Source organism: Pundamilia nyererei, unplaced genomic scaffold (genome assembly GCF_000239375.1).
Source record: "Pundamilia nyererei isolate P.nyererei 1_Seehausen unplaced genomic scaffold, PunNye1.0 scaffold00185, whole genome shotgun sequence".
In the NCBI taxonomy this organism is placed as follows: Eukaryota; Metazoa; Chordata; class Actinopteri; order Cichliformes; family Cichlidae; genus Pundamilia; species Pundamilia nyererei.
The window spans coordinates 369735-394846 of record NW_005187586.1 but is presented as its reverse complement, the minus strand read 5'-3'; the positions used below and the strand labels follow the sequence as shown (position 1 = coordinate 394846).

General features: G+C 41.3%; 2 protein-coding genes across 2 annotated transcripts in view; one reads left to right on the top strand and one right to left on the bottom strand.

Annotated features, from left to right (window-relative positions):
• Positions 1-614: 614 nt before the first annotated feature.
• On the top strand, positions 615-11043 carry LOC102196867 (transmembrane protein 255B). The gene is made up of 9 exons (XM_005746901.1): positions 615-763; positions 1585-1724; positions 2045-2107; positions 3842-3931; positions 4172-4252; positions 4398-4483; positions 5156-5315; positions 8236-8346; positions 10614-11043. Exons 1-9 carry the CDS (start codon positions 700-702, stop codon positions 10713-10715), a joined length of 897 nt encoding a protein of 298 aa, XP_005746958.1. The 5' UTR covers positions 615-699; the 3' UTR covers positions 10716-11043.
• Positions 11044-12360: 1317 nt separating this feature from the next.
• Positions 12361-25112, bottom strand: part of rasa2 (RAS p21 protein activator 2) — a 33534-nt gene continuing 20782 nt past the window's right edge. Inside the window, exons 9-23 of the mRNA XM_005746937.2 lie at positions 23202-23355; positions 22936-23084; positions 22518-22632; positions 21854-21928; positions 21565-21688; positions 20987-21093; positions 20796-20879; positions 20578-20655; positions 20420-20493; positions 20058-20164; positions 19284-19366; positions 18793-19001; positions 18039-18142; positions 16507-16684; positions 12361-15823 (exon numbers count right to left, since the gene is read on the bottom strand). Coding sequence (XP_005746994.1) covers positions 15793-15823; positions 16507-16684; positions 18039-18142; positions 18793-19001; positions 19284-19366; positions 20058-20164; positions 20420-20493; positions 20578-20655; positions 20796-20879; positions 20987-21093; positions 21565-21688; positions 21854-21928; positions 22518-22632; positions 22936-23084; positions 23202-23355 — 1672 coding nt within the window. The 3' untranslated portion in view covers positions 12361-15792. The remainder of the gene's footprint in view (positions 15824-16506; positions 16685-18038; positions 18143-18792; positions 19002-19283; positions 19367-20057; positions 20165-20419; positions 20494-20577; positions 20656-20795; positions 20880-20986; positions 21094-21564; positions 21689-21853; positions 21929-22517; positions 22633-22935; positions 23085-23201; positions 23356-25112) is intronic.

Sequence of the window (25112 nt, the reverse complement as noted above, 5' to 3'; positions counted from 1 at the left end):
CCCCACATCTTTTAAAAGACCCGCAGTCTTTCTGTGCAAGATTTTCCAACAGGTACCCTGCGCAATAGTGAGCACGCCACTGTAAACGTGAGAACAAAACTGAACCACATCGATATCAAACTCACTCTGAACTGCTCTTCATTTTAAATCCTGATGCATGCTCGATCATCCATTCAGCACCAAGCTAGCCAGCGCATGGCTTTAGCTTGCTATTTAAAAGCAGATGATAGATTTTAAAGGACTAATAATGTGTGACTTTTTAATACAACAACACATATAATTGCTCTGATCTATAAAAATGACAAAATACCTCCTCACCTCAAAGTTTTGTATGAGCGCAAAATGTACACATAGTTAATAAAACCACGCCCACGCGTGCAAAGAAAATATGTGACATTAATACATTAGACATGCACCAGCTCTCGGGCAGCCACGTGCTTTTATTTGATTTACAACTCGGGGTTGTAAAGGGTCCCAGTGTTATTACCTAATTTAACTGTCAAGTGACTTTCCAGGTGAAGTTCACGGTTCCGACCGTGCTTGAACGCATCGGACGCAGGAGCTCTCCTCTCTCACTGAAGTTGAGCTGCTACACTCATGCAGCTGATGCTTGTGCAGCTCAAACGACTGTTCAAGTGAACGGCTGTTTGCATTCATCAGAAGCTGTCGGAGGGAAATCTGTGTTTCAAAGGAGGATTTATGGTCCGGATTCAGGGAACAGCACCGGGTCGGGACAAACGGAGCCCACAGAGCCGAGCAACAGGTAAGAGAGCGGTGGTGGCATCACAGCTGGATGGGACAGGAGTATTAAACTTGACTGATCATAATAATTCAAATCCCTTTGGATCCAGTTTACTTACCGGTAATTGTTTTGTTGCTTTTAATCCAATCACGTTTTTGATAAGGCAGGTGAAGTGTTATTTGTTGCAGCACAGTTTGGGGTTTTCACAGAAGCTCAGTGATAAAGGCTGTCAGTAAAACTGATGGTGGTGCTGTAATCATGTCCATAAAGTGTGAAGGTCACGGGAGGAGATGAATCTCACTGCTCCTGTGCTTTTAATGTCACATAAACAAGGAAAGAGACAGGAAGCTACATGAACCCTTTCTGTTGTGTTTGTGTGAGCTTTAACTTTTGTCAGTAAACTTCACTAAAGTTTATCTTTCCTGCTTCCTTATAAGAGCTAAAAGATGCTGAACTTTGCATTGTTACACGTTCTAATGTTGTGCTCCAGTGTAATCCTGATATTGTTCCCTAAATTGTGTTTTAAAGTGCACAGATGTTTCCTTTGTTGGCTGCCACTGATATTGTGCGAGCTTTCATGGTTTCTTTGTCCAGTGTTCAGAAACCATGGATTCAAGTCCATTTCCATGCCTCATTTTATTGAGCTGTAAATATTTCATGGCATGTGAATTAAACAAGATGGGTGCCTGTGGTTGGGTAATAGTTTTCACAATAAAAGTCAAATAAATGAAATCCAGATAAACAAAATAAACTAAGTTGGGCAGCTGTCGAGATTTGAACCGGCACTGTAACGTTTTAATATGACTGAAACTATGTTTATTTCTTTGTTTGCTGGGTGGCAGACATCATGGTGAAGGTCAGGCGAGCTCTACGGCTGGTGCTGGGCATGCTCAGTCTGTCCCTGCTGCTGGTGGTGCTGGGGGTCTACACAACGACCCGAACAGAGAGCCTGAATGTGACTGGCTACGCATCTGGAGTTATTGTAAGCTGTTTTTTAAAAAAAAATCATATTTGATTTTATTTAGTGAGACATCTGGTTGATACGACTAAAGAAATGTAAAAAGTTGTCAGGAGGAACAGGAAAGCATCTCATGTGATTTCCATCATAAAGCTCAAGCTGCAGTAGCCAAAGGTTTTGCCTCACTCGGTGCAGATTTGGTAACCTTCATCTGAGTGTGAAATTAATTATGGACGGCTGTATTGATTTATATATATTGATTGATCATTTTAAACTCTTTGCATCTGTTTGGTTTGTAACAAACCGTATGCTTTTAAATTTGGTCCTTTGGATGATTTCTTCAGCTCACCCTTGGATCCTTCCTGGGACTTCTGGGACTCTGGCTGGAAGAAAACCGCAGGCAGCTGGTATGTTCAGCCCTCCCTGCGTCTCTTTAATAGGAATAAATGCAACACGTACATTAAAACAAAAAGCTCTGAAGACGTCTCACTAGTGACAGCACATTATTTTACAGTAACAATGTAACCAATTATACGACACTGTCATTGGGCTGTTTTCAGTAAGTAAAAAGAAAAAAAAAGTATTTTTTTAGGAAAGCGGCACCGATCTGCCTTTATCCAATGGGTGTAGAGTGAGCTAATCCTGGTTTTGTCTGCAGTTATTTGAACTTGTGTGTGTTTCTCTGATAGAAATTCTAATATAAAAAATCCTAAACTGTGAAAAACACCATTAAAAAACTGAGTGTAGCACAAAAGTTGGTTTAAAAAAAGGCAAAATAATGTGAATATCGTCACATGACCTAGACTTTACTAGTCAAATGAGGAGAAATAATGTGAAACAGACAATAGATGTTTTTCTGGTTTCTTTCAGTTTAAGTATTCATCACCCACACTTTACGATATATCAAAGGAAGCTTTCAAAACACTTCTAGGTTATGTGAAAACCAGCAGCTTATCCTGTCAACAAAGAGAAAAAAGGCGTTGACGACTTTCATTCTGCTTGGATTTGGTCCAGTTTGGATTTTGATTATATCATCTTAGCTGGTGAGCCGCCACAGAAACAGAAACATCATTTGATCCTATTTTGTGTTGAATCGATGAAAAATGCCAAAGATAAACACAGTTTGACAGCCTTAAACAGACAAGTGGAGGACAAAAGAAGAAGTGGCAGGTCTAAAAACAACTATTGACAGTATCTGAAAATCGTGTTTTTAAGAAATAGGGAAAAGAAAATCCAGCAAAGAGCTGACACATGACCTGAGAGACCTTAAGCTGATCCGTCCACTGCTCACTGAAGCCTTGGCAGTAATGATCTCAGTGGAAGTTTGAAATTTCTGGTCCAAATCATCTTCAAGAAAAAGTCAGAAGAGGTACAAAAGTGAGTGTCTACAGCCATCTGTTAAACATGGTGGAGAAAATAGTAAAATCATACTTGGATAGAAAAAGCACACAGTGGAACACCATCAGTCATGGACTGGCCTCCACAGAACCCACAGCTCAACATCACTGAAGCAGAGTGGGATCATCTTGACAGAACAAAAGGCAGAAACATCCAAAGAAGAGCTTTGAATGTCCTTCAACAAGCCTGGAGAACTGTTCCTGAAGACTGCTTAAAGAAATGACAAGAAAGCTGCCTGAGAGAGTTCAGCCTGTGTTAAGAATAAAGGTGGTCATACCAAAGACTGACTTCAAAAGCTCATTGGAATTATCCACATGCTGTTTTTGCCTCATATGCTGTATTTCCACGTCTGTTTCCAAATGTTTCAGTAAATCGATGCGCCTATTTCCCATTTTCCTGGCAAAATATAAAGAAATTAAGTTTGGCTCAAGACTTTTGCACAGTACTGTTTATATAATTAACAGGTTCCACCTTTAAAAAAATGTCTTTCATAATATTTTACGCCTCTCAAAGTTCGGTTTTTCAAAAAACACGGTTTTAAGTGCTTTGTGAGGAAACCTAATAGCTTCACACCTACGATACATGATCCACATGAAAAAACGCTTATGTGTTGGAGAGAAAGAAAAAAACTTTTCCTCAGCTTTTCTCTGCATTCCTGTCAGGCTTCCCTCCAGCCTTTCATCTGGCACAAATCTTACATTAAAGCTCTCTCATTTGTGTTTTCACCTTTGCTTCTCCTCCAGCTGACCGCTGCCATCGTCTTTCTCAGTTTCGGGATCGTCGTCTCTTCTGTGTGCTTGGTGATCGACGGCGTCTGCATTGCCTTAAATATGGTGAGATACCTACACTTGCTTGTAACCTCAGCAGATGGCTGCACAGTTAACTGAAGACTGTGAAGCAATAATAAAGGGCCATGCTGACCTCGTGTTACAGTTTCAAATCGGACTGAGTGAATTTTGGAAGAGACCGTTTTATTCGACTTCAAACTTACCACTGTTTGCACCGAATAAAGATTGATTTGAATGGTTCTGGGTGAAATGTTGTGGATTGTTTCTCATGTTAACTTTTGCCAGGACATGCGGCCACTGACAGCAGGGAGATGTCAGTATTACAGCAGCGGCAACTGCTACATCTATGAGAATTTCTACACTTCTGTGAGTAGAGACACGCTGAAGGAAAACATTATCCTGTGACTAATTCAGATACATAGTCACAACCAGTCCGGATAGATTCGAATGTGCAGGATAAACCTCCAGTTGTGTTGTCTGTATGTTTGTGAGCTTGTGGTTCGCTGCCCAGGTGTCGTGTTGGAGTCTAAAGGAGTCTTGTACCATGACGGTAAGAAGTGGAACCTGTTACTGCTGCGACCTGTATGACTGCGCCAAGTGAGACATTTAATCATTAGTATACAGTAATCTATGTCATGTGTGATCACAGATTGAACAAAATGATAGACACGTTCATATACATCCATACGTTTTGGGGCAAAAACACCTTTTTTTGCAGTTTCTCTGTTCACCATCACAGTGGACTTTAAATCAAACTATTAAAGTGTAAATTTGCAGCTTTAATTCAAGGGGTTTAACCAAAGTACTGCATTAACTCTTTATGCATTATAGTCGTTTTTGTAGAGTCCCCATTGTGAAATGCACAAAAGTAATCACATAGTTGTGTGACGAGCAGGTTTATGGTCAGGTGAAGCCTGTTTCCTTATTAATTCATGACAAAATCAGCAAACATCTGAAGTTGATTCAAATTCTTGAAATTGCATTGCGTTGCTGTTCAGTGGGGATCTCGACATCCAATGAGTTGTCAGCAGAGATAAGTTAGGTCATCATTAAAAAACTAAATAAACCTACAAGACAGAGAGATGGGAGTGACCAAATCATTGTTAAAATGAATTGGATTGAGCAGCTCAGCGACACCATAAGGCTTTAACCCCTTCAGTTAAAGCTGAAAGTTTGAACTTCAGTCACAAATATCCTGATCATCCGACTTTTATGTGTTTTGTCTTACAAATCATTGGAACTAACCTGCTCTGTGGCTTTGTTATGCAGTGGAGGCTACCTCAGCAACTACTATGAATTTGTTGGAGTAGAAAGCTGTGAGGAAGTCTTTACAGTGTACATTTTAATTTGGACCCTCGCCGGCCTCAACTTCGTGGCCTTCTTCACAGGAATACTCACCACAGCAGTGCTGGGCAGCATTAGAGAGTTGGTAAGACATTCACAGCAACCTGTGTGTCATCTACATAACAGTGAACCTTAATGTTATATTTCCTGAAAATACTGCAGAGAGGAAGGAGAAAGAAAATAAAGAGCAGAGGTCCCGGGACTGAACCCTGTGGCACACCACAATTAATTGTAGTAGATTGTGATCTGTGTGCATGTATTTACACAAACTACCTTGAACAAAAAAGTCCAACAACACAAAATGTGGTGGATTTTAAAGCTGCACTAGTTGATTTATGACCTGTAGAGCAGGTAGCAAACTGACATCAGACTTCAAACTCACCTTTTTTGCACCACGGACCGGTTTATGTCCGACATGACCGGCCTTTAAGGTGTCACGGGTAAATACAACAAAATAAAGCCAGCCCAAAAAATTAAGATTTATTCATCACACACGGGAAAAGACCCAGGGAAACCAAGTTAATGATAAAAACGATTTTTAAAAAATAGCGGGCATGTATACTGTAGGGGAGAGATTAATGTTTCGTCTTTACCCCTCACCAGTGCAGAGAGAGCAAAACAGAAAGGAAAAAGGATAACAGGAGAAGGAAAACACTGGAAAGCGAGCGTGGATCATGGCACCATCTGCTCTCACGTTCCTGCTGCACAGTATGCAGTAGCCTAGTGCAGTTGTTCAAAAGGCCAAAAATGATTCCCTCCCAAATATAAAATAAAACCGTCTCACTTTTACAAATTCCCTAGATACTGGTCATTCAACACTGAGTCAGACTAAACTCAACACTGTGAAAATGGAAAAATAATTCTGACTGCATGAAGTGCAGCATCTTAAAGCCAAGCCAAACAGCCATAAAGTCTGTCTCTCATCTCTTTGCGTGCCTTGACTGTAAGAAGTGATTACATCCAACCACAGAATACAGCCTTCCCACTCCTGACCTCCCTACCTCACTTTCTGTACACGGATAAAAAGATCCCAATAAAATAAATAAGTGTCAAAAAGTATGTTATTAATGATGAAAGGTGGTTTGATATTATGGTTTTTCTAATATTAAAAAAAGAAAATCACACAAATCATGCAGACTCCATCACATTTTGAATCACGGGCAGCGCATTGTAATACTCACATGTGCTCCTCGCTTCAAGATCATTCTCTCCTGTTTAAAAGAGAAAAACTCTCGCACTGGCTTTACTCATTCATAAGTAGTTTCGTCATCTTATTGTAGCTGCATTTCTTTTTCTTTGTTGAAGTTTCCACTGGAGCGTGCCAGCTTTGTGGTGACTCATGCTCTTCCCTGTTGTGTGGGCAGTGAGATCAGGCTGACCCCAGATGACAGCCTTATTTATTGTTGTAACAACCTCTGCATTAAAGAAAAACTTTAGGAAATGTGTCTGAATTGCAACGCTAACTGTTGAAAACTAGAACCAATCAAAATTTGGGACGTGCGGGATGAGAGGCAAGAAATAAAAGTGCTGAGTCCCGCATGAAGCGGACACCTGATTGCTGTGCAGCCAGAAAATCGTAGTCAGACCACGTGTTGCATTGACACTGTGGTGTACAAGAGCATTGATTTGTCTGCATAATAAACTCTCCCTTACCTCTCATGCATGTCTTGAATGGTCTCTCATAAAAGTTAAATACAAGGAGAGTGATGCAATAACAATGTTCCTGAGACTGCTTGGCAGGCGGTTCTATCAGCAGAGGCTAACAGAGCTGTCTCTGATCCGCTAAACCTCAGTCCATCGGTAACGCTTATCAGAAACATACCTTCACTTTTCCTCCTGCTGCTTCCACTCAAACTGTCACAGACGCAGAGTTCAAAAGACTTTTCCCACCAAACTAAAATCAAAGCTTAGAAAAAAACAATTTTCAGAAGCGTTATGTTGCAGCTTCATCACATCGGTGTTGTTTTCACTTTGAGAGATAAGAACAAGAACAAATCAAAGACAAATGTTTTTCACTTCCTTCAATATATCATGTTCAGTGACAGTTTCCACAGAAGACATTGTTGATGCATAAGATAAGATGCAGTCAGTCTGATGTCAGTTTGCTAATGAATGGGGTCAAGTTGGCAATTATATGCAATCTGTTTCCAATAATAGAACAGTTCCCTGAGATAAATCATCAAAAATCACATATCCGCTGCTGTCCTGCTTCCCTGAAACCAGAATACGGCCGCTGAGTCAAGCAACCTTGAGTTGCGCTCACTGATAAAGACTCATTTACACTGTTCAGAAGAGACTGATGCAATCTGTCTGCATTTATAAATTACACAGCAGTTATTTGCAAACCTTTAGCAATCTGAGGTTGATTGTAGTCGGTGCAAGTCAGACTGCAACTGTCTGGAGAAACGTTGCCTCCTACCAGGCGACCGGTGCAATCACCTTCCAGTCAAAAGTTGCAATCAGACAAAGAATGTGAAAAAAATTCAATAGAGTCACCAGACAGCCAGAGATAGAGATTTTGTAGAGACCCGACACACTGTTCCCGTGTTTCTTAATCGTTTTTATTGATTTTGCACACGAACACTGTTTCCCTGGTTCGGCACAAGCGTCCGCTAGCGTTCCAGCTGTCTCGTGCTATCCCGTGTCTGATCTCCAACCTCACTATAAAAAGGGAGAAACCTGATTAGTTAGATCATGTCCACCTGTCGCTCCAACCTCCCTGGCACTGCTCCTTGAGCTCACTGTACCACCCCTCCCCTGCAGCTGACCCAGGGACCACACCTCCGCCACAGTCAAGATAAGTGTGCCCAGTGTTGGATGGTTTATCAGTTTAGTGGACTTACTGTAAGTTATCTCAGGATGGTGTACGTGTTCGTACTATTCCCAGTATATTTTAATTTATTTAATAAAATATCAATATTTGGTGTCCCAATATCAACTGATTTTTTCCCCTTCTTTGCACTTACCTAATATCATGTGTGTGTGTTTCCCTTTCTTTGCCTCAGTGGAGCAGCAGCCCTGTGGCTGATCCCTCTGAGAAAACAGCATCTTCCCCAACAGCTCCTCTGCTGATGGACGCCAATATACACACAGCACACCAGCTCCACCCAGTCAATGTGAGGTCAACACCGTCTCTCTCACACACACACACGCCAACACACAGAGATACAATTACAAATATATAGTGGCTGTGTGAAGTCTAAACTGTTTCTCGTGTAAACTTCTCGACTGGCCAGCAAACCTCTCTGTTTCCTCCCTATATTAAAAATTCCTTTAAAGCTAATTGTGGTTTCAAAGTGTCACACAAAATGATTTCATGCAGAATTTTTCAGTGTTTCTTTATGATGGACTTCGGAGACCATGGTGTAACTTATCAGCCACAATACTAAAACACTCATAGGTGAAGTGATTTTCTTGTCATGACAGTACCTGTTAGGGGGTGAGATATACATCAGTCAGCAAAGGAATAAATTTAGAAGGTGAGGCGATAGAAGCTGGAAAATTGGGAAAATGTAAGGATCTAAGAGACTTTTCCAGGGGGAGTCAGAGGACGTCAAAAATGGCAGGCCTTGTGGAGTATTGTGGATATGATGAGCAAAAGTGGATCCAGAAGGACAGCCGGTGAACCAACGAGGGCATCAGAGGAAGTGTGATGATCTGGGCAAACAGATTCTGCCAGGAAACCATGCTTGTCCTGGCCTTCATGTGGATGTTACACTATATTCCAAAAGTATTTGCTTATCTGCCTTCAAACGCATATGAACTCGAGTGACGTCTATAACAGCTTCAACTCTTCTGGGAAGACTTTCCACAAGGTTTCAGAGTGTGTTTGTGGGAGTTTTTGACCATTTAAGGTCAGACACTGATGTCGGAGGCCTGGATCGCAGTCTAAGCTCTAATTCATCCCGAAGGTGCTCTACTGGGTTGAGGTCAGGACTCACCAAACTCGCTCATCCACGTCTATATGGACCTTGCTTTGCGCACTGGTGTGCAGTCATATTGGAACAGGAAGGGACCATCCCCAAACTTTTCTCACAAACTTGGGAAAATGAAATTCTCCAAAATGTCTTGGACCATTCTCATGGCAACTGCCAAAGCCAGGCTCATCCATCAGATTGCCAGGCAGAGAAGCACGAATCGTCACTCCAGAGAACACATCTCCACTGCTCTGGAGTCCAGTGGTAGTGTTGCTTGCTTTGAGGAAAAAGAAAAAAGTCAGAGGAAATTCTTTACATCTCAATCCAACCAAACATCTGACAGATGTGTCACAAAAACAAGTTGAAGATTTTACAGGATCGGCTGCTGAGATATCAAAGACCGCTTTTAAACTTTTACCTGAAAAACTATTCTTACAGTCATTCACAGATCTGCATCCTTCACTGAGGCCCAGTGCAGGCAGTAGTGTTTCTTGTTTCTTTGCATGTTGGCATTCGTTCATTGTGGCTACAGCAATAAATTCCTGTTCAGTATGAATGTTTTTTAAAGGTCATGCTGTGATTTTCACTACAGATACAAGTTTGTTTTGAATGTAGTGTACCCCGAAAGAGCTCAAAGATCATGGCTAAGATGATGTAATAATAGCATCTAGTTCTGGTTCTGACAGGAACACACTCAGAGGTGAACCTGCAAGTGTTTATTGACAACCACAGTAATGTCACATCGTTTCCAGCAGCACATTTCAAAAATAAGTGTGCTTTGATTTGCATGAGTTGTGGTTCTGATCGATCCAAATCCAGATGCAAATCTTGTTTGTTCACATTTAAAACACAGCACTGCGTTCAGTTTTTTTAGTACCCCGTGGGGTTTCGGTCTGTTAATTGTGCTTGGAGAAGTGTTAGTTAGCTAGTATGAAGGAGATTATAAGTTTAAAATAAATGAGGAAATTCTTTTTTTTTTTTTGAGAAGGCCACACGCAAGTGTTTAGGTGGAAAACAATCAGGGGAAGCCAAAGCTCTGTTTTAAATCTTCACGGGCCCTTTCTAATCCAGAAACCTAGTGTTTTCCACGAACCGCAGCTCTGTTGACCACCCACATCGGAGCAATTTATTGGCTGCATCTTAATAAAATAAACCCACGTGTTTACAACCAATAATGCTGAATGTTCCATCAGAACAATTAAGGCTTCTGCAGGTTTGATCTTAAACAACAGTTCGACTGAAACAACGAGCTGTCTGTGAAGGCCCGTGAAAAAGGGGGCCTCGAGTCGGGGTTTTAAACTCAAATGCATCAAAAGGGACCGGGTGCTCTACAGTGCTTCAGCTGTTTTCTTTTTTATAACATAACGGGTTATAAAACTAATAATTTATTTGAAAAGTGTGAGTTTTCACTCAGAAGCTGTGAAGTCTGTGGTTAATGTCTCTTTTCCCTTGTCCTGCTCTCCCAGGGAGGATCGTCGTTTTGCTCTTCAGCAGAGAAGGCCAACCCGCCTCCCTTCGCCCCACTGGCCGGCGTGCCGCCTTGCAGAGCCCACGGCATGTCTGTGTGAGCAGCAGATTCACGGGACGATGCCTCGTTATTGTTGGGTGCATTTTAAACAGCAGATGCAGCTTAAAGCGGACATGCAGAAGTTTAATGGAAAGCGTCTGCAGCTACTTTACATTATATGCAAAGAAGAAAACAGCTTACCTAAAGCCTTTGAGTGTAAAATGTTTGCAAATGCAGTGCTTTGTCCTATAAATCTTTTCATTGTGGACTTTGTGTGTAAAAGGCTTCTTTTTTCCCCTGACACCAGGCAGAGTTAAAACTTTGCGTGACCTAAATGTCTCATAGAAGATATATCGCTGATATTACTCGATGATGAATAAACAGATTGAAACAGATCAGTGTGGTTTATTTAAATTACAACAGACAGTTTTTCACCCTCTCTGTGGTGTAGCTGGAGCAGGAGATGCACACGTAAGAAGCGCAACACATAGAAAGACTGCACACGCACTTCAGGGACCACAAAGCAGCATCCTGTATGATCTGTGTATTTAACCTTAAACTCCTGTCTGAGTGTGTGTCTACCTTCCCAGATGGAGCTCTTTGTAAGGTGAGGACGTCTCACGCTGTGGTATAAATTCAATCCTCTAAACCCAAATATTTTTCCACCCAGAGACATTCAAAACTTGCCCCCTCACCACCAGAGGAGCGAAAACATGTCTTTCATGTTTGATGTTTATTATCTTTTACTGGTTATTAGCTCTTAGCCTTAGCGACCTTGGCAAAAATCACACCAGCTTATCAGGATCTCGCAGATGTGCGCTGAGCACAGGCAGTTAAAGCGTGTCTTACTTGTATGGTAAACAGGTTAAACTGATATCTGGACTCAGACCAAAGTAATAAAAGTCCTGCTACCAACACTTTTAAAGTGTTTCTAGGCAGCCAAGCTAGTTTCCATCTTTTATGCTAAGATCTACATTTCCAACTGTACAAACGTCAAGCTCGCTCATCACAGTTTGCCACAAAGCCAGCTTAGCCTCGCTCTAAAAACTAACTTTCTACAGTTAGAGGGCATGAGATGATACCTGTAGCCTATTCAGGTTGCACAGGTAGTCCAAGAAGAAGGTTTTTGCTGCATCTTCCTCAAAGTCTCAAGCGTGTGGAGGAGATACCAGGGCGCAAGCTGTGGCATAGGGCTTTAGACAGGTATCAACCCAGCAGCAGGACAGGTAAACGCTCCTTTGTGCGAGGAAAAACAGCAGGAGCACGCTGTTAGACACAGGGTGGCGAGAGGGTCCAACATATTTTTGAGACGGGATGAGAAATTAATTTAGCAGAATTTAGTTTGTCTTATTGGTGCAGCCCATCTATGCAATCTCTCCTTGCTAGCCAACAGTATCCTGACTGCTGTTATTATGGAGATAATAATCTCGACTGTCAGACTTTAAGTTGGCACAGTGAGCCCTGGGTCGCTCCTGGTGCCCGGCCTAACGAGCCCAGTCCGTTGGTGGTTCCTTCACGTTGAAAACATTGGTGCCATTGGCTGGCCCTCAATCTGCTATAGACCTGAATCCAATTGCAAACCTTTAGCAAGTTATACGCAAAATTACACAACTTGTTTCTTTGTCTGAATCGTGGAGGACACTGTACGCAGGTCACATCAGCGCAGTAGGAAAACAGACACCTAACAAACAGAAGAGGCACTGGCAAAGTGTTTTTATTATGAAGAGACACAGAATAGACCATTTATGGAAAAATAAAATGTTTAATGTGTATAAAAATAACAGACATTCAGAAGAAACGAGCTGGAGATGTGACGATAACATCGAACTGCTCACCGTTTACTGGACAAGAAGAGGCAAGAAGAGACTTTAGCTTTAAAAAAAAAAAAAATTCTACAAAGCCTTCAGACGGTCATCTGCACTCACACTTTGCTTTGACACAGAACAATCTGATTGGCAGGAGGAAAAAAAATGATTGTTTCAGATACACCTGCAAAAACAAACTGCAGTGATATCAGATTTTGGTCCTTCTTAAGAGCCATATCAGATCTGCATGTTGGCTAATACCTTAATTTCCCCTGTGTTCACCTGATAGATCAAAGCCCATATGGACATTTCCCTTCCTGTTTGGTAATCTTATGAAATGAAGCTGGCTGTAGTCCAACAGGAAAGTCACATGTTTCCACATAGAGACCGTTTATAACAACAAACAAATGAAGAAACTTCCCTTATTAAAATCAGACAGATTAAAACAACCCCTCCCCGTTCACGTTTTATGAAAATAAGCACACATACACCACCCTCTAGTTTACTGGCCATATTAAAACTAGCAATGGAGTTAGCATGCAAGCTTATGCGATACAACAACAATTGATTCTACGCTAGCTTTCCGATTCAGATGTCGAAGTTTGACATCAGAGATTTGTTTTTATTCAGCGTCACTCAAATCATAAGCAAAGTCCATTAACCGAATCGGCGTGAAATCACTTTACAGTTTTATTTTGGCTCCGATCAGGCACGTTGTTCACTACTGACGTGCACGTGAACACGCGACATTCACCGCAGTAACACTGTGTTAATCAGCTTCAACGAGAGGGAGTTTTGAGGGAGTTATGGCCACGAGGAGCCAATAAGGAGTGCGCACGGGCATAGAAAACACACAAAACAAAAAAACAAAACAAAACAAAACAAAACAAAACAGAAAGCATCCAGCCTTGACGAAGTCGACAGACTGAGAACAAAAGTACCAGCTGAGTAATACATTAAAATCAGTGTTTAAAAGAGAGAGAAAAAAAGGTACAAAACATTTTCCTAGAAAAATATATTGTTAAATGTACAAGACATGCAAGTTAGAAATAGATAATGGACCAAAGACACAACTCATGAAAACAATCACAGACAAATAAAAGAAAAGACACAGTTAACCCTGTAATATCAGCATTCAATGTTTAAACTTTAGATGTTCAAAGGAGACCCGTTATGCTCTTTCACTGCTCCATGTTTGTATTTCTTCTCATTTGATCGTCTACATAAAATAACCTGTTTGAGCGTTTGTCTCTTTAAGGCTTTGTGAAATCCTTCCTTCTGATTGGATGCCCTAGATATCCCCCTATATGGAGCTGAGATGACCATATAAGGGGATATCCACTCTCTGAAATCATCACCATCCATGAGTAGAAAAAACACAACAAAACAACCTCTGAAACAGTGAATGTAGAGCAGTGTGAACTTTTAACTCTGCATACACTTGTTTATATGAGCACCCACAATTAAACCTGTAAGTATATGAGAGAATTTAGAAGCATAACAGGTCCACTTTAATTTTGTCTCTATTCAACACTTCATCGTTCAAATGGGAAGCAGACTCAAAACCACAGGAAGGAACAAAAAAAGAACTCAAAAATCAAGACTGAATCAAAGTGATTGTTCACTGGTTCTTTCAGAGGGAAAAAATGAACAAAAATCCCCCCCCAAGAAAAACAATCCACCGACTGATAATCAAAACCAGCCTAACTGGGGGGAAATTTTGCTGGTTACCACTTAAAAAATAAAATTGAGGAGCTGGTTTGTGTCAGTTACAAACAAACTGAATTAAATTAAAATGGAGTAAGACCCACAAAGTAAATTTGATAATCTCTATTTTACGCAATCAATCTTGATTATTTGCTATTGCTTTGTTCATCTGATGCAACCCTACTCCTGCAGGACATGCATGCTAGAATATGAGTAACTTTAAGAGTCTGACAGTTTGTAATAACATCATATTTTTCCCTTTACTACACAGACGTTTCTCTACTGGTCATTGCAGCAGAGTGCTGTGGCAAACAGCTGCGCCACATTTCAAGAAAATTCCCTAAAGACGATGAAACAGAACAGCTGGAGCCGCGATAGTAAAGAAGGAGGACATAACGTGCGCACTGGCGGAGATTGTCTGGACTAAAGCGTGAAAGACAGGGGCGATTTTGTTATTCCAATTGGTTCCTCTCTGCAGGTTGAACATCATTTCTTACATAAGCCACTGTTAGTAAGGTTTCAAGGCTCTCAACACGACAGCACAGATCTGACGCACACCGTACCGATACGATTCACAATCACAGGGAAATACAACTCTTCACTACAGTCGTGCTATCAGGATTCAAAACTGAACGCATGCAAACTGCTTGCCTTAAGTCACTAAAAAGTAAAGGATATGTTAGCAAAAACGTACACATAAACCAAACATATATATATTTATATATATTCATCTTATTTATCTCCATTTTTAAACCATTTGTATTCAAAATACATTAATTTCTTCAAGTTCATGTTCAAACCTATGAAATCGTCTTTGGTCAAGAAAAATATCTTAAAATCTACAGGCTATAAATGTTATTGTACAGGAATGAAACAAAGGATCATGTAACTGATCAAAATGGGGAAAGCTGATACCAAGTATCCAATCATTTTCTATTTGGAGTGCTCCAAATATTTAAAGTGCTTTTGCATTATTCCCTCAGCATTTGATGTGAAAGAAACATCCGTCAAAGTAAGGCAGACCGGTTTAAATGTTCTTTGAAAATATACATTTACATTTGTTCAGGAGGAGGAGAAAAGACTGAAGTTTACGGGGGGGAGGGGCCTCCAGATTGGTGATTAGGAATCAACTGTAAAGACAGATGTTCACAGATGAGAGGAGAGCATCATTACAGCTGTTCGTATAAAACTCTGTGAATAAAAGAAAAAATTAGCAGCCTATTCACACACCATCTAATGATGCCCATTTCACACAGCTGTACGTAAAAAGGGGGACATAAGTTAAGACACGGATAGAATCTGTGACCTTCACTGCAGAGGACGGGGAGGAGATGAGGCAACATACTTCAAAAAAAAGAAAAAAAAAGAAAAGAAAAAACACCTAAGGGTTCATTCCTTTCGAGGATGAAGGTGCGATCCTGGTCAAGCTCACAAGCTTGTTCTGGCTCCCCTTCTCGGGCTGTCACTGCTGTAGTGGACTCATGACATGTGGAGGTCAGGTGGCGTATCATTCACCTGGTCGCACCTTTTCTCACTGGCACAGCTCCTGGGGCTTCTAATGGACAACGTAGGCGCTTTGTTGTGATGCAGGCGTGGCTGCTTTTGGACCACATCGCCCCAGCCAGGTTAAGAGGTTTTTCCCACTATGGGGTTGTCACTGAAACGGGAAGGAAGACAAAGATAATGAGTAAGTGATCTTTCTGAGAGTCCTGGGCCACAGCTGTAATAAAACATTAAAGTTAGGGCGTTAGTCCCTTTAAGTCAAACTTTCTTTTGTTATTTCTGCAAGCTTCCCAGCTTTACTTTTAGTGTCCAAAACTTTTGAACTGATCCTCCGGTGTAGCTGAGATCCAGGTGTTCGTCCTGGATCATCATTATCATTATAGGGCAGGGATAGAGGGGCCATAGTCAGAGCTAGGATTAAGGTTTGGCTTTGCTGTGTGACGTGATTGTGTTTCCATGTCGAAAAACTATGACATCACAACAGTATTAATGGTCCCTTGCAGTATTAAAACCTGGACCAACATCGATGATGATGATGATCCAGGGACAACAACAACATGGGGATATCAGATGCTGCCCTGTGCACCTGTGATGTCCTTTGCAGGGCTTTAGATCACAACTTTAGCGTCTTATTTTGAAAATTTCCCATTTTTCCTTTGCCATCATGTTCTGCACTTCCTCTACCAATTTAGATCACATAGTCCTACTTTCAGCATCCACACTGCAGAATGTGTTTTAGTATTATTAATAGGATTTCCACATCATTTACCGTCACTGCATTATATACTCATACTGCGTAAAACTGGTGTATTGTAATAATGTAACATGGAGACTTACAGGCTGCCGTACTGCCGTACGTCATTCCTGCTATTGTGCTGCCGCTGCAGCTCCTCCATGATGTTTCGGAGCTGTTTCAGTGTGTGAAAGGTCTCTTTGGGTTCCTGAATGGTGAACTTTGAGTATTCCTCCGGCTCTCGCTGGGGGCCCTGATACACTGCCAAACTGGCACAGGCATCTGTGGAGAGGACAAACATTACAAAGTGCAACTTCAAGTGCTCGGAAGTGAGATGGTGAACACGAAGACGGCAGGAAACAAGTTTTTATCTACGCGACGATATAGTGAAGTAACAGCTTCATTAGCAGTATGTGCAAAACAGTTTACCCTCGCTCTTTTACACAGACACCAGAGTGAAAGTAGAAAAACTGAGATGGCAGACTGGGTGTCCGAGGTGTTCAGCCCAATGGGGAAAACCATGTGATACAAAAAAAGGAGGCGTGTTTAATAGTTTGTATGAAACGTGGATGCAAACGGTGGCCCTGAGAGGTCAAATGCACTGCAAGAAAACACCAGTACATAGAAAAACTCCTGCAAAAGCACATAAAACACAGGAAAAATAATAATAATAAGATTACAAAACAAAACGGAAGTGTTTTCCTCCTGTAAGCGCGTCCCAGTGCAGTCCGGTGCATGTTTTGGTTTCTGTCACTTCCACAGCTCGTCTGTCCTGTTATTGTCTCCCTAGAAATACTTTGTTGTGTTTTGTGAGATTTTCTTGCTGCTTTCTTATCTTGCAATCCGTTTGTCCTCTCAGAGCCACCGTAGATTTAGCTTTAAGGTCAGACAAATGAAGCCGGTGTAAAAGTGCCCTAAGTTGGCCACCAGATGGCGATAGCTGTGTCTGTAAAAGGACTTCTGTTACTAGACAAGTCTGTGGGAAAATGTTTATTGAGATATCCAAACAGATTCCCGATGACTTTATGGGCTCAGTCACTCATTTTGGGTCACACTGAATAATAAATTAAATCTATGTTGTAAAGTTTGGCGATACTGTGTTTGAGGAGGATTATCTGTGGGATGGTTACCAAATGCTCATCAACAGATGATGTCACAGTAGCTACGTGACCATTTATACTGTCTGTGGTTTTGATTTAAGATGTTGGTGCTCTAGTGGTTCTGAATTAGACCAACTTCACCTTTAAATCATCAAATGAAGGCTGAAAATGAGTTGTCCCGCCACACTGGAAATTAAAAGTTTTGCCCTCAGTGGTTCGTGTGAAACACACCATAGTGTGGAGAATGAATGAATTTAAAACCTGACATCTTCATACGTTGATTGCTTTGATGGCTGATCCCACAAAGGACAGCTGCTGGTGATTAAAAAAAAAAAGCTCGCAAATGTCTGAGAGACAAACACCAGCTGATCTGACCTCACTCTGCACAACACTGGGCCTAATGTATACATAAGGCTTGTAGTTTTATACGATTAAACACCCTAAACTGAACGTCATATCATGAGTCAGCTGCATTTATATGAACCATACCCTGCTCTCTCTAATGAAGCATTTCTGAAAACGATACTGATACTGACCCTCCATGCTCTGAAGCTTTGTGTCGTTTGCTGAGAGGAGTGAGAAAATTCTCTCTGCTTCTCGGTCACAGTCTATATCCAGCTGCAGGTTGGCCAGCATGGTGCTGAAACAGGAGAGAACACAAGTGTAGAGAAATCTTTGCAGGAAAAAGCAGCAAAAAAAGGAAACTCACAAACTAAGAAAAACAACGTAAATACATGCATCTCTCCACACTCGCACACATCACTTACACTACAGACGTTAGCATGAAAGTGCACCATCTGACTCATCTTTGTAAACTTGCTAAACATCTACAGAGGCGGTGAAGAAGATCGACAACATCAGAGCAGCTAAATGACAGTCCTCAAAGTCAGTAGCTGATAAATGAAATCAAACACTTCTCAATTAAAGCTCAGTTTAGTCCCTACAAAGCCTCTTCCTTATTGAAAACTTCAAACTTAACCTGCTTTGATGCCACGCTGAAAAGACTTTTCTTTTTTAACATCATATAAAAATCAGCACACCTGAAAAATCCTGCTTTAGAAGTTTTCTATTTTCCATTTGAAATGTCCTCATAACAAGAGATAATGATTAAAAGGTTAAGGTTTGCTCGTGAGCACCTACACAGTCAGTCAAACTTAAGACCAGCAGGCAGTTTTATTAAGCGTTTATTGTGATCTGCAACACACGCCCCACGTATGGCAGCGAGGGTACTGAACCATTCCCCCCCCGCCCCGCCCCTTGCGGTGGTGTTGATGTGGAGGAAAAACTCACGTTGTGCAGGGCTTGCAGCCTGGAGCGTTGCTACTCAGGCTTTGGCAGCACTGCCAGGCCCCGCTGGTGTAGTTTGACGGGTGGAAAGTGGCCAGGCGTCCTTCGTTGCAACGACTGACCTGGCTCAGGACCTCCAGCCACTCGCTGGCTTCCACACAGTTTCCAGCCTGGACGTAAAGAGGCTTCTCAGAGTGGACCACCTGAAACATCTGGCGCAAGAGAAACAAAGTAGTTAAACTATGATGTGAGCGTTTCGTTCCCATAAAGGTCATTCTGAGCGCAAGAAACAAAGCGCCCCTCTACACCAGCAACAACAACATTGTCATTTCTGTACTTCATTTGAAAGTGAACGTGCCCATTAGACCAAAAATGCGCCGTTTTCACTGTTAATAACAACAGGAGGAAGTGACACTGGCACTGACGTTTCCATTTTAAACGGGTAATACATGAGAAGTGATGACGGGGCCATGTGAGAGGGGGAACTGGCTTACATTTTTGCGGTTAAAGGCACTTTCATCCACTTTCTCCACCGCCCGGATATTTTTGACATTAATGGTGCGGTCGGCATCCTTCCCTGGGGAGAACAAGTCATTCTGTTAGGTTTACGCACAAACAGCCTCCAGTCTCAACAACATTACCGTTTAGCTTAAATAATGAGCAGAAGAAAATAAAACATTTTAACTTCTCCTATGAAAGTAAAAGCTGCAGTTTTTGAACAGATTTTTTGGGAAATTCCTTGAAGACTTGAAGTTTTATATTCCTATCAACTGGCTCCAATGATTGATGATCAATCTTGTTTATTATCACACCCTCTCTCTCTGACAATTTACTGAGCACTCGAAACTTTCCTTAAGTATCACAGAAAGGCAGTATTTACTCTGCAAAGCCCTCAAAACATGCATTTCATTAATCAGCTGATGCAAAGTCAACACGCAAGTAATCAACACAGGAAACTACAAAAACAAATCAGGTCATTGTATATGCTTATTGTCCAGCACTTTAAAAGGCATAAACAGAAAAAAAGTGCTTGTATGAATGGGTGAATGAGGCAAGTATAAAGTGCTTTGAATACTCAGTAGAAATGCACTATATAAAAGAACCAGTCCATTTAATCTCTTAATTTCATAAGTAATATACAAGTAATTACTTTAGCTCCATCTAGTGCTAGTATCGGGAACTTAGCATTGCGTGTAACCCGTGCATACGTGTTTGTCTCATTAGTTTTCATCACATTCGAGTATGAGATTACAGTAAACTGGTCTCACCTTTATGTTTGTGGTAGGAGAGCTCCCTGTTGGTCAGTCTGAGCCACCTCTTCTTAAACGTTTTCATTCCAGGGGGTTTTCTCCCCTGAGCACGTTTCTGTACTTCCCTATAAAAGGACAGGCTAAGGGTTCAAATCTGAGCTGATTTACTTAAGGCAAAAAAACCACAAGTACAATTTATTACTTCAGAGTAATCTTTATGCTCAAATGATGTAATTAGATTCTTCTAACAGGACATAGTGAACGCCCTCAAACGGTTATCGTGTCATAAAATTCACTTGTTGTTTTATGCCTACTCTCAAGGCTTCTTTATTACCAAGTGAGAGTTCTCAGTTCTGCCCAGACTTGAACTGAACACTCACCCCTCCTTGAGAACGACAGCGTCTTCCAGCCCACTGGACTCCTTACTGACGTTGGAGGAGATTTCATCCAGAAACTGGAAACAAAATGATAACAGCCATTAGAAATGATGAATCCTTTTATAGACCTTTATGTGAGTATGTGAGGGGGGGAAAAATACCTTTTTAACTTTTTCGATACACTTCTCTTCCTGGAATGATTTGAAGAAGTCATACATATAGGTTTCTTTAAAACTGGACTAGAAAGAGAAAAAACAAAGTGGGTTTAATTAGCATAACAGGAAAAAAAAATGCATTTGGAAAGTGCCTCTGTATTGTCAATTACTATAAAGTGGACAACACGTAGTTCACACTAGAATTTCAGCAATATAAATCTTACCAGCTTTTTTGACAAGCTACCCCAGCTGCCGAGAGTCTGAATGGTTTTTGAGATGAGTGTGAGCGTCCGGGAAATCTCGGGATCCTGCAGTTACAGAAAATGTACAACGGCACCGAGGTTTAACCGACTGAGAACGTGAACTGCAAACGCTCACTGGTCATTAGCGCTGAGAGTGGGTGATGTGTACTTACAGGATGATGGGAACGCAGTTGAAAGGAGTGAGGAGAGAGAACAGCAACAGCAAAAAAGCGCAGAAACACAAAGCTGCTGACGGCTGAGTACTGAACATGTGGGTCGCCTGTGGAGAGGAGAAAGAAACACCTGAGAAACCAGCAAATTCAATTCAATCGGCATAAAAATGGCGTATAAAATAGAGATATTTTATATGAGAAAAGCTCAAAACTGTCAAAATAGACCAAAACCTCAGAGGAATGTATCGAGCACCTTGCTGAATCTATGCCATGAAGAATTAAGTTAGCTCATAAGGCAAAGCAAAGGTCCAACCCAGTAAAATCAAGGTGTAAGCAAAGAAAAGACTGGTGAGTGTATATATAAATATAACAAATATCATTTGGTTTAATATACTGCTGTGGACTAATAAGGCATTTAGCCAGCAGCCACATCGCAATCTGCTAAAAGCCCGGCATAATTTTACAGCAGTTTCTGGAGTAAAATGACATTTACGTCACAATTTACACACCTGCTGTGGGTGTGCATATAACCTTTTGTCACAGCAGTTTTTCTTTTTAACACTGGCTCTACGTTTTACCTGGAAAGCGTTTGCAGGCCAAATGCCTCAGAGACCTGAAGACGTCACACATTAGTGGTGGGCAGTTAGAACTTGACTGGGTGATGGAGGAGAAGACTTTCTGGACGTAACCCTGCAGGTTTTCCTGCACAGGTAAAGTAAAAAACGCACAACAACTTTGCATCACTTTAAAATGTTTTAAACAGAAGCTAAAAAGTGGATAAACACTTTTTTCGCAGTTTTACGACAAGCAAAGCTTCAATTAATCCTGTTACAAGACTGATAAATCTAGTGAGATGGGTGCACTTACCTTGTTGACCTCTACATTGTCACCTTCCTTTAGTTTAATAGGGTCTATCTCACAGGTTTTGTTGGATTCACAAATCTGTTAAAGATACGAGGGGAAAAAACAAAAAAATCAAGCAAGCAAACAAAGAACAATTAGTACAAACCAAATCTTTAAATTTCAAGTGAACAAGAACTGAGATTTGCTGCTGTGTGGAGCTGCACGTTTATTCAGATTTTCTTGAAATTGGAGGGATACCAGCTGGACACGGTGAGTGAGAGGAGGGACTGAAGGCATTTTCAACCCCAGCTGTGTCTTTTTGCTTTATGTCGAAGAACTCAAATTAACTAGCAATTGTAAGTCACAGATAAAAGAATAGACCAAGTACACAATAATGCACACTCTGTAGATACAGTTGCAAGAAACTGTGGTAATTACAGTGGCCTTCAACCTGTACATCTAGACCAGTGTCAACAAGCCAGACAGGATTTTAAAAAAAAATTACAGTTTTAAAACCGTTTAAAGGAAAATACCCTGCGCCTATCCAAACCCTCCAATTACATCTGCACATCTGCAGACTGAGGCTGAAGGGCAGATGTTTAAGTGGATTTTTCCATTCTAACCCCAGTGATTCATGACTATTCTGGCATCGACACAGGATGTGTGTGTGTCTCCTTTTTACTCATACCTCATCTATTACAGGCTTCAAGGTGACAGATAGGTAATTCTTTCCCACAATCTTCATCATGTCATCGATGCAGCGCGTTGCCAGCGAGTTGCCACGGAATATAGTGTTAGCCTCCCTGTATGGACACAGATATTCCACAGACACCAATTAGACTTTATTTTGTGACTAGAATTTTTATGAAGTTTCAGAATCAGACCGTCTGAGTCAAGACGAGTAATTAAAACCACATTCACTCTTGAAGCTCTATTGTATTTTAGAGCTGCTTCCTGTTTTATTGCATTAGTCATAGCCAGAAAGTTGAACTGTTTGTTAGGGAAAACACAGCGTGACTGCAGTGCAGTAACATCTGTTTGCATGTTTCCATCCGGTGTATCTACTTGGCTTGGTGTAAAAAGGTATGTGCCAGAGGAGTACTCACTGAGTGTTGTCCAGCTCCAGTGCTGCCACAGCAGAGACAAAAGGCACGAAGCGATTGTTGTGGAGCAGCAGTCGGACCATCGGCAGAATGACCTCGTATCGCTCTCTGCAAATGTCCCCCAGGATGTGTGCTGCTGATGCTGAGATGGGCTGAAGAAGGGTGAGAAAAAAAGTGAAAAGAGAAAAGACAACAATATCGATCTCTGCATCGTCTCAGTGTGGAATTTTCTCATCAGGATTTGCTTCGACTTAAAGCGTCTGTCTCACCTTCACATCTGGGGATTTGAGCAGCAGGGTGCAGAGTGGCGTGTAGCAGGCAGATGGCAGCACTGTGTCTTCTATGTAGGTCAGCTTCAAACGCAAGGATCCTAAATCATCAGACTTGGATTTGTTGCCGTTCCCTTTTGGCTGAAGGAGATACCTTATGGGTGACAATAAGAGAAACAACACATTACTGTGCTGTGACTAATGAGTCATCCTCTGAACACATGGAACCTGCGACTTATCACATAACCGAGACAGAAACCAGATAACTGAGAACATGCGTGTCAGTCACAGACAGCCTGGACACTTTCATAAAGTATTAACTCTACAACACAACCCACCTAAGATTACACATAATTTTAAAAAAAAGAAAAAAGAAAAAAAAGAAGCTGATCCTGCTTGTTTGATACCAACTGTTTAACACATCACAGACCAACTGTACCAGAAAAAAGCAGCAAAACGAACACTGAAGCTTCCAAAAACACTTTGCAGGACAGAAGAAAGCATCTTCATTTGTCAAAATGTGCTTTTATCCAATGTCTTACCTAAATATATGATGAGTTGTGCACATATATATACTCACGCAGAATACAGTTGTCAGAGTCAAACACAGAGTTTAAACCTGCAATATTTTTTTTCACCCCTCCACAGCCAATTGAGGAAAGTGGAAACAAATTTTGAACAAAACAGCTGACATGTTATTATCTTCGATGCAGATAAAGATCGAGAGCTGCTTATTTGAGCACGCAGCGGTTTACATTTGGTGTGCATCCATCCAGTTAACTTAAGACTTCTTAGCTCTTTGTTTTAATGCACAAACTTCTAGTAGAGATGCCAGATTGTTGTACATGTACTACAAAATTGTGGGAGCGCCACACCATCTGAGCATGGTATGAAAATATAACTAGCAGGACAGCAGGAATAAATAACAGACATGAGGAGTATATACACAAAACAGGAAGAAGGGGCACAATACAAAGTCACACATTAGAGGACAGGGTTGAGAAAGTGACGAGGGTTACATAGGCCATGACTGATATTGGTGGGTGTGTGGGTGGCAGGGATAGGGTGCGGTGTGGTGGAGGTGGGAGTGCTTGTTTATAGTGGGGGTGGTCCAGGCAAAGAAGCAGCTTATGACCACTAATAATTAATAATTAACAACTAACACACTCTCCCATTTTCATAAATCAGTAACAGCCACTTGAAACAGCAGATGAAGTAACAACAGAGATGCATGAGATGCTCAAAGTGGGAAAATATTAAAAAGACAAACAAAAAAAACACAACATTGAATCAACCAGGAACTGCAATCAGCCGATTCCCAGTGTACTCAGCTCGCACCAGTGACCCTCTGACAGCCTCACGTCTGATTACAAGCCACTATATCTCATAAATACATAACATGTGCACAGTGGTATATTCACAGCCACAAGCTTACACGGTGTTAGCACAGATGGTCTCAGCTCTGAGTTCGGCGACAAAGTTCTCCAAAGTAAACTGCAGGGGGACCACCACGAAAACGATCCTAACAACAAACCTAATCAGACACTTAAATCGACCTAACTTAAGTGAACAAGGACAAGTTTAAGAAGGTAACAAAAGAAAAGTGGTTGAACCTATCCAGAGGTCAGAGCCAGCCAAGAGTCGGCAGCTTCGGTATGAGCAGAACGATTAAAGCAGTTAGGAGAAAAATTATGGAGACGGGAGAAAAAGAGACGAGAGTTGATCTCCGGTTATCTAGTGAAGTTATAAATATATTGGATAGGGGTGCAATGATATTCGTATCGATATTGAACCGTTCGATACAGTGCTTTCGGTTCGGTACGCATATGTATCGAACAATACAACATTTGTAATTTATTTGATCAACTTTCCTTCTGACGATGCTGTCTGTGTTGAGCGCTCAGTGAATCT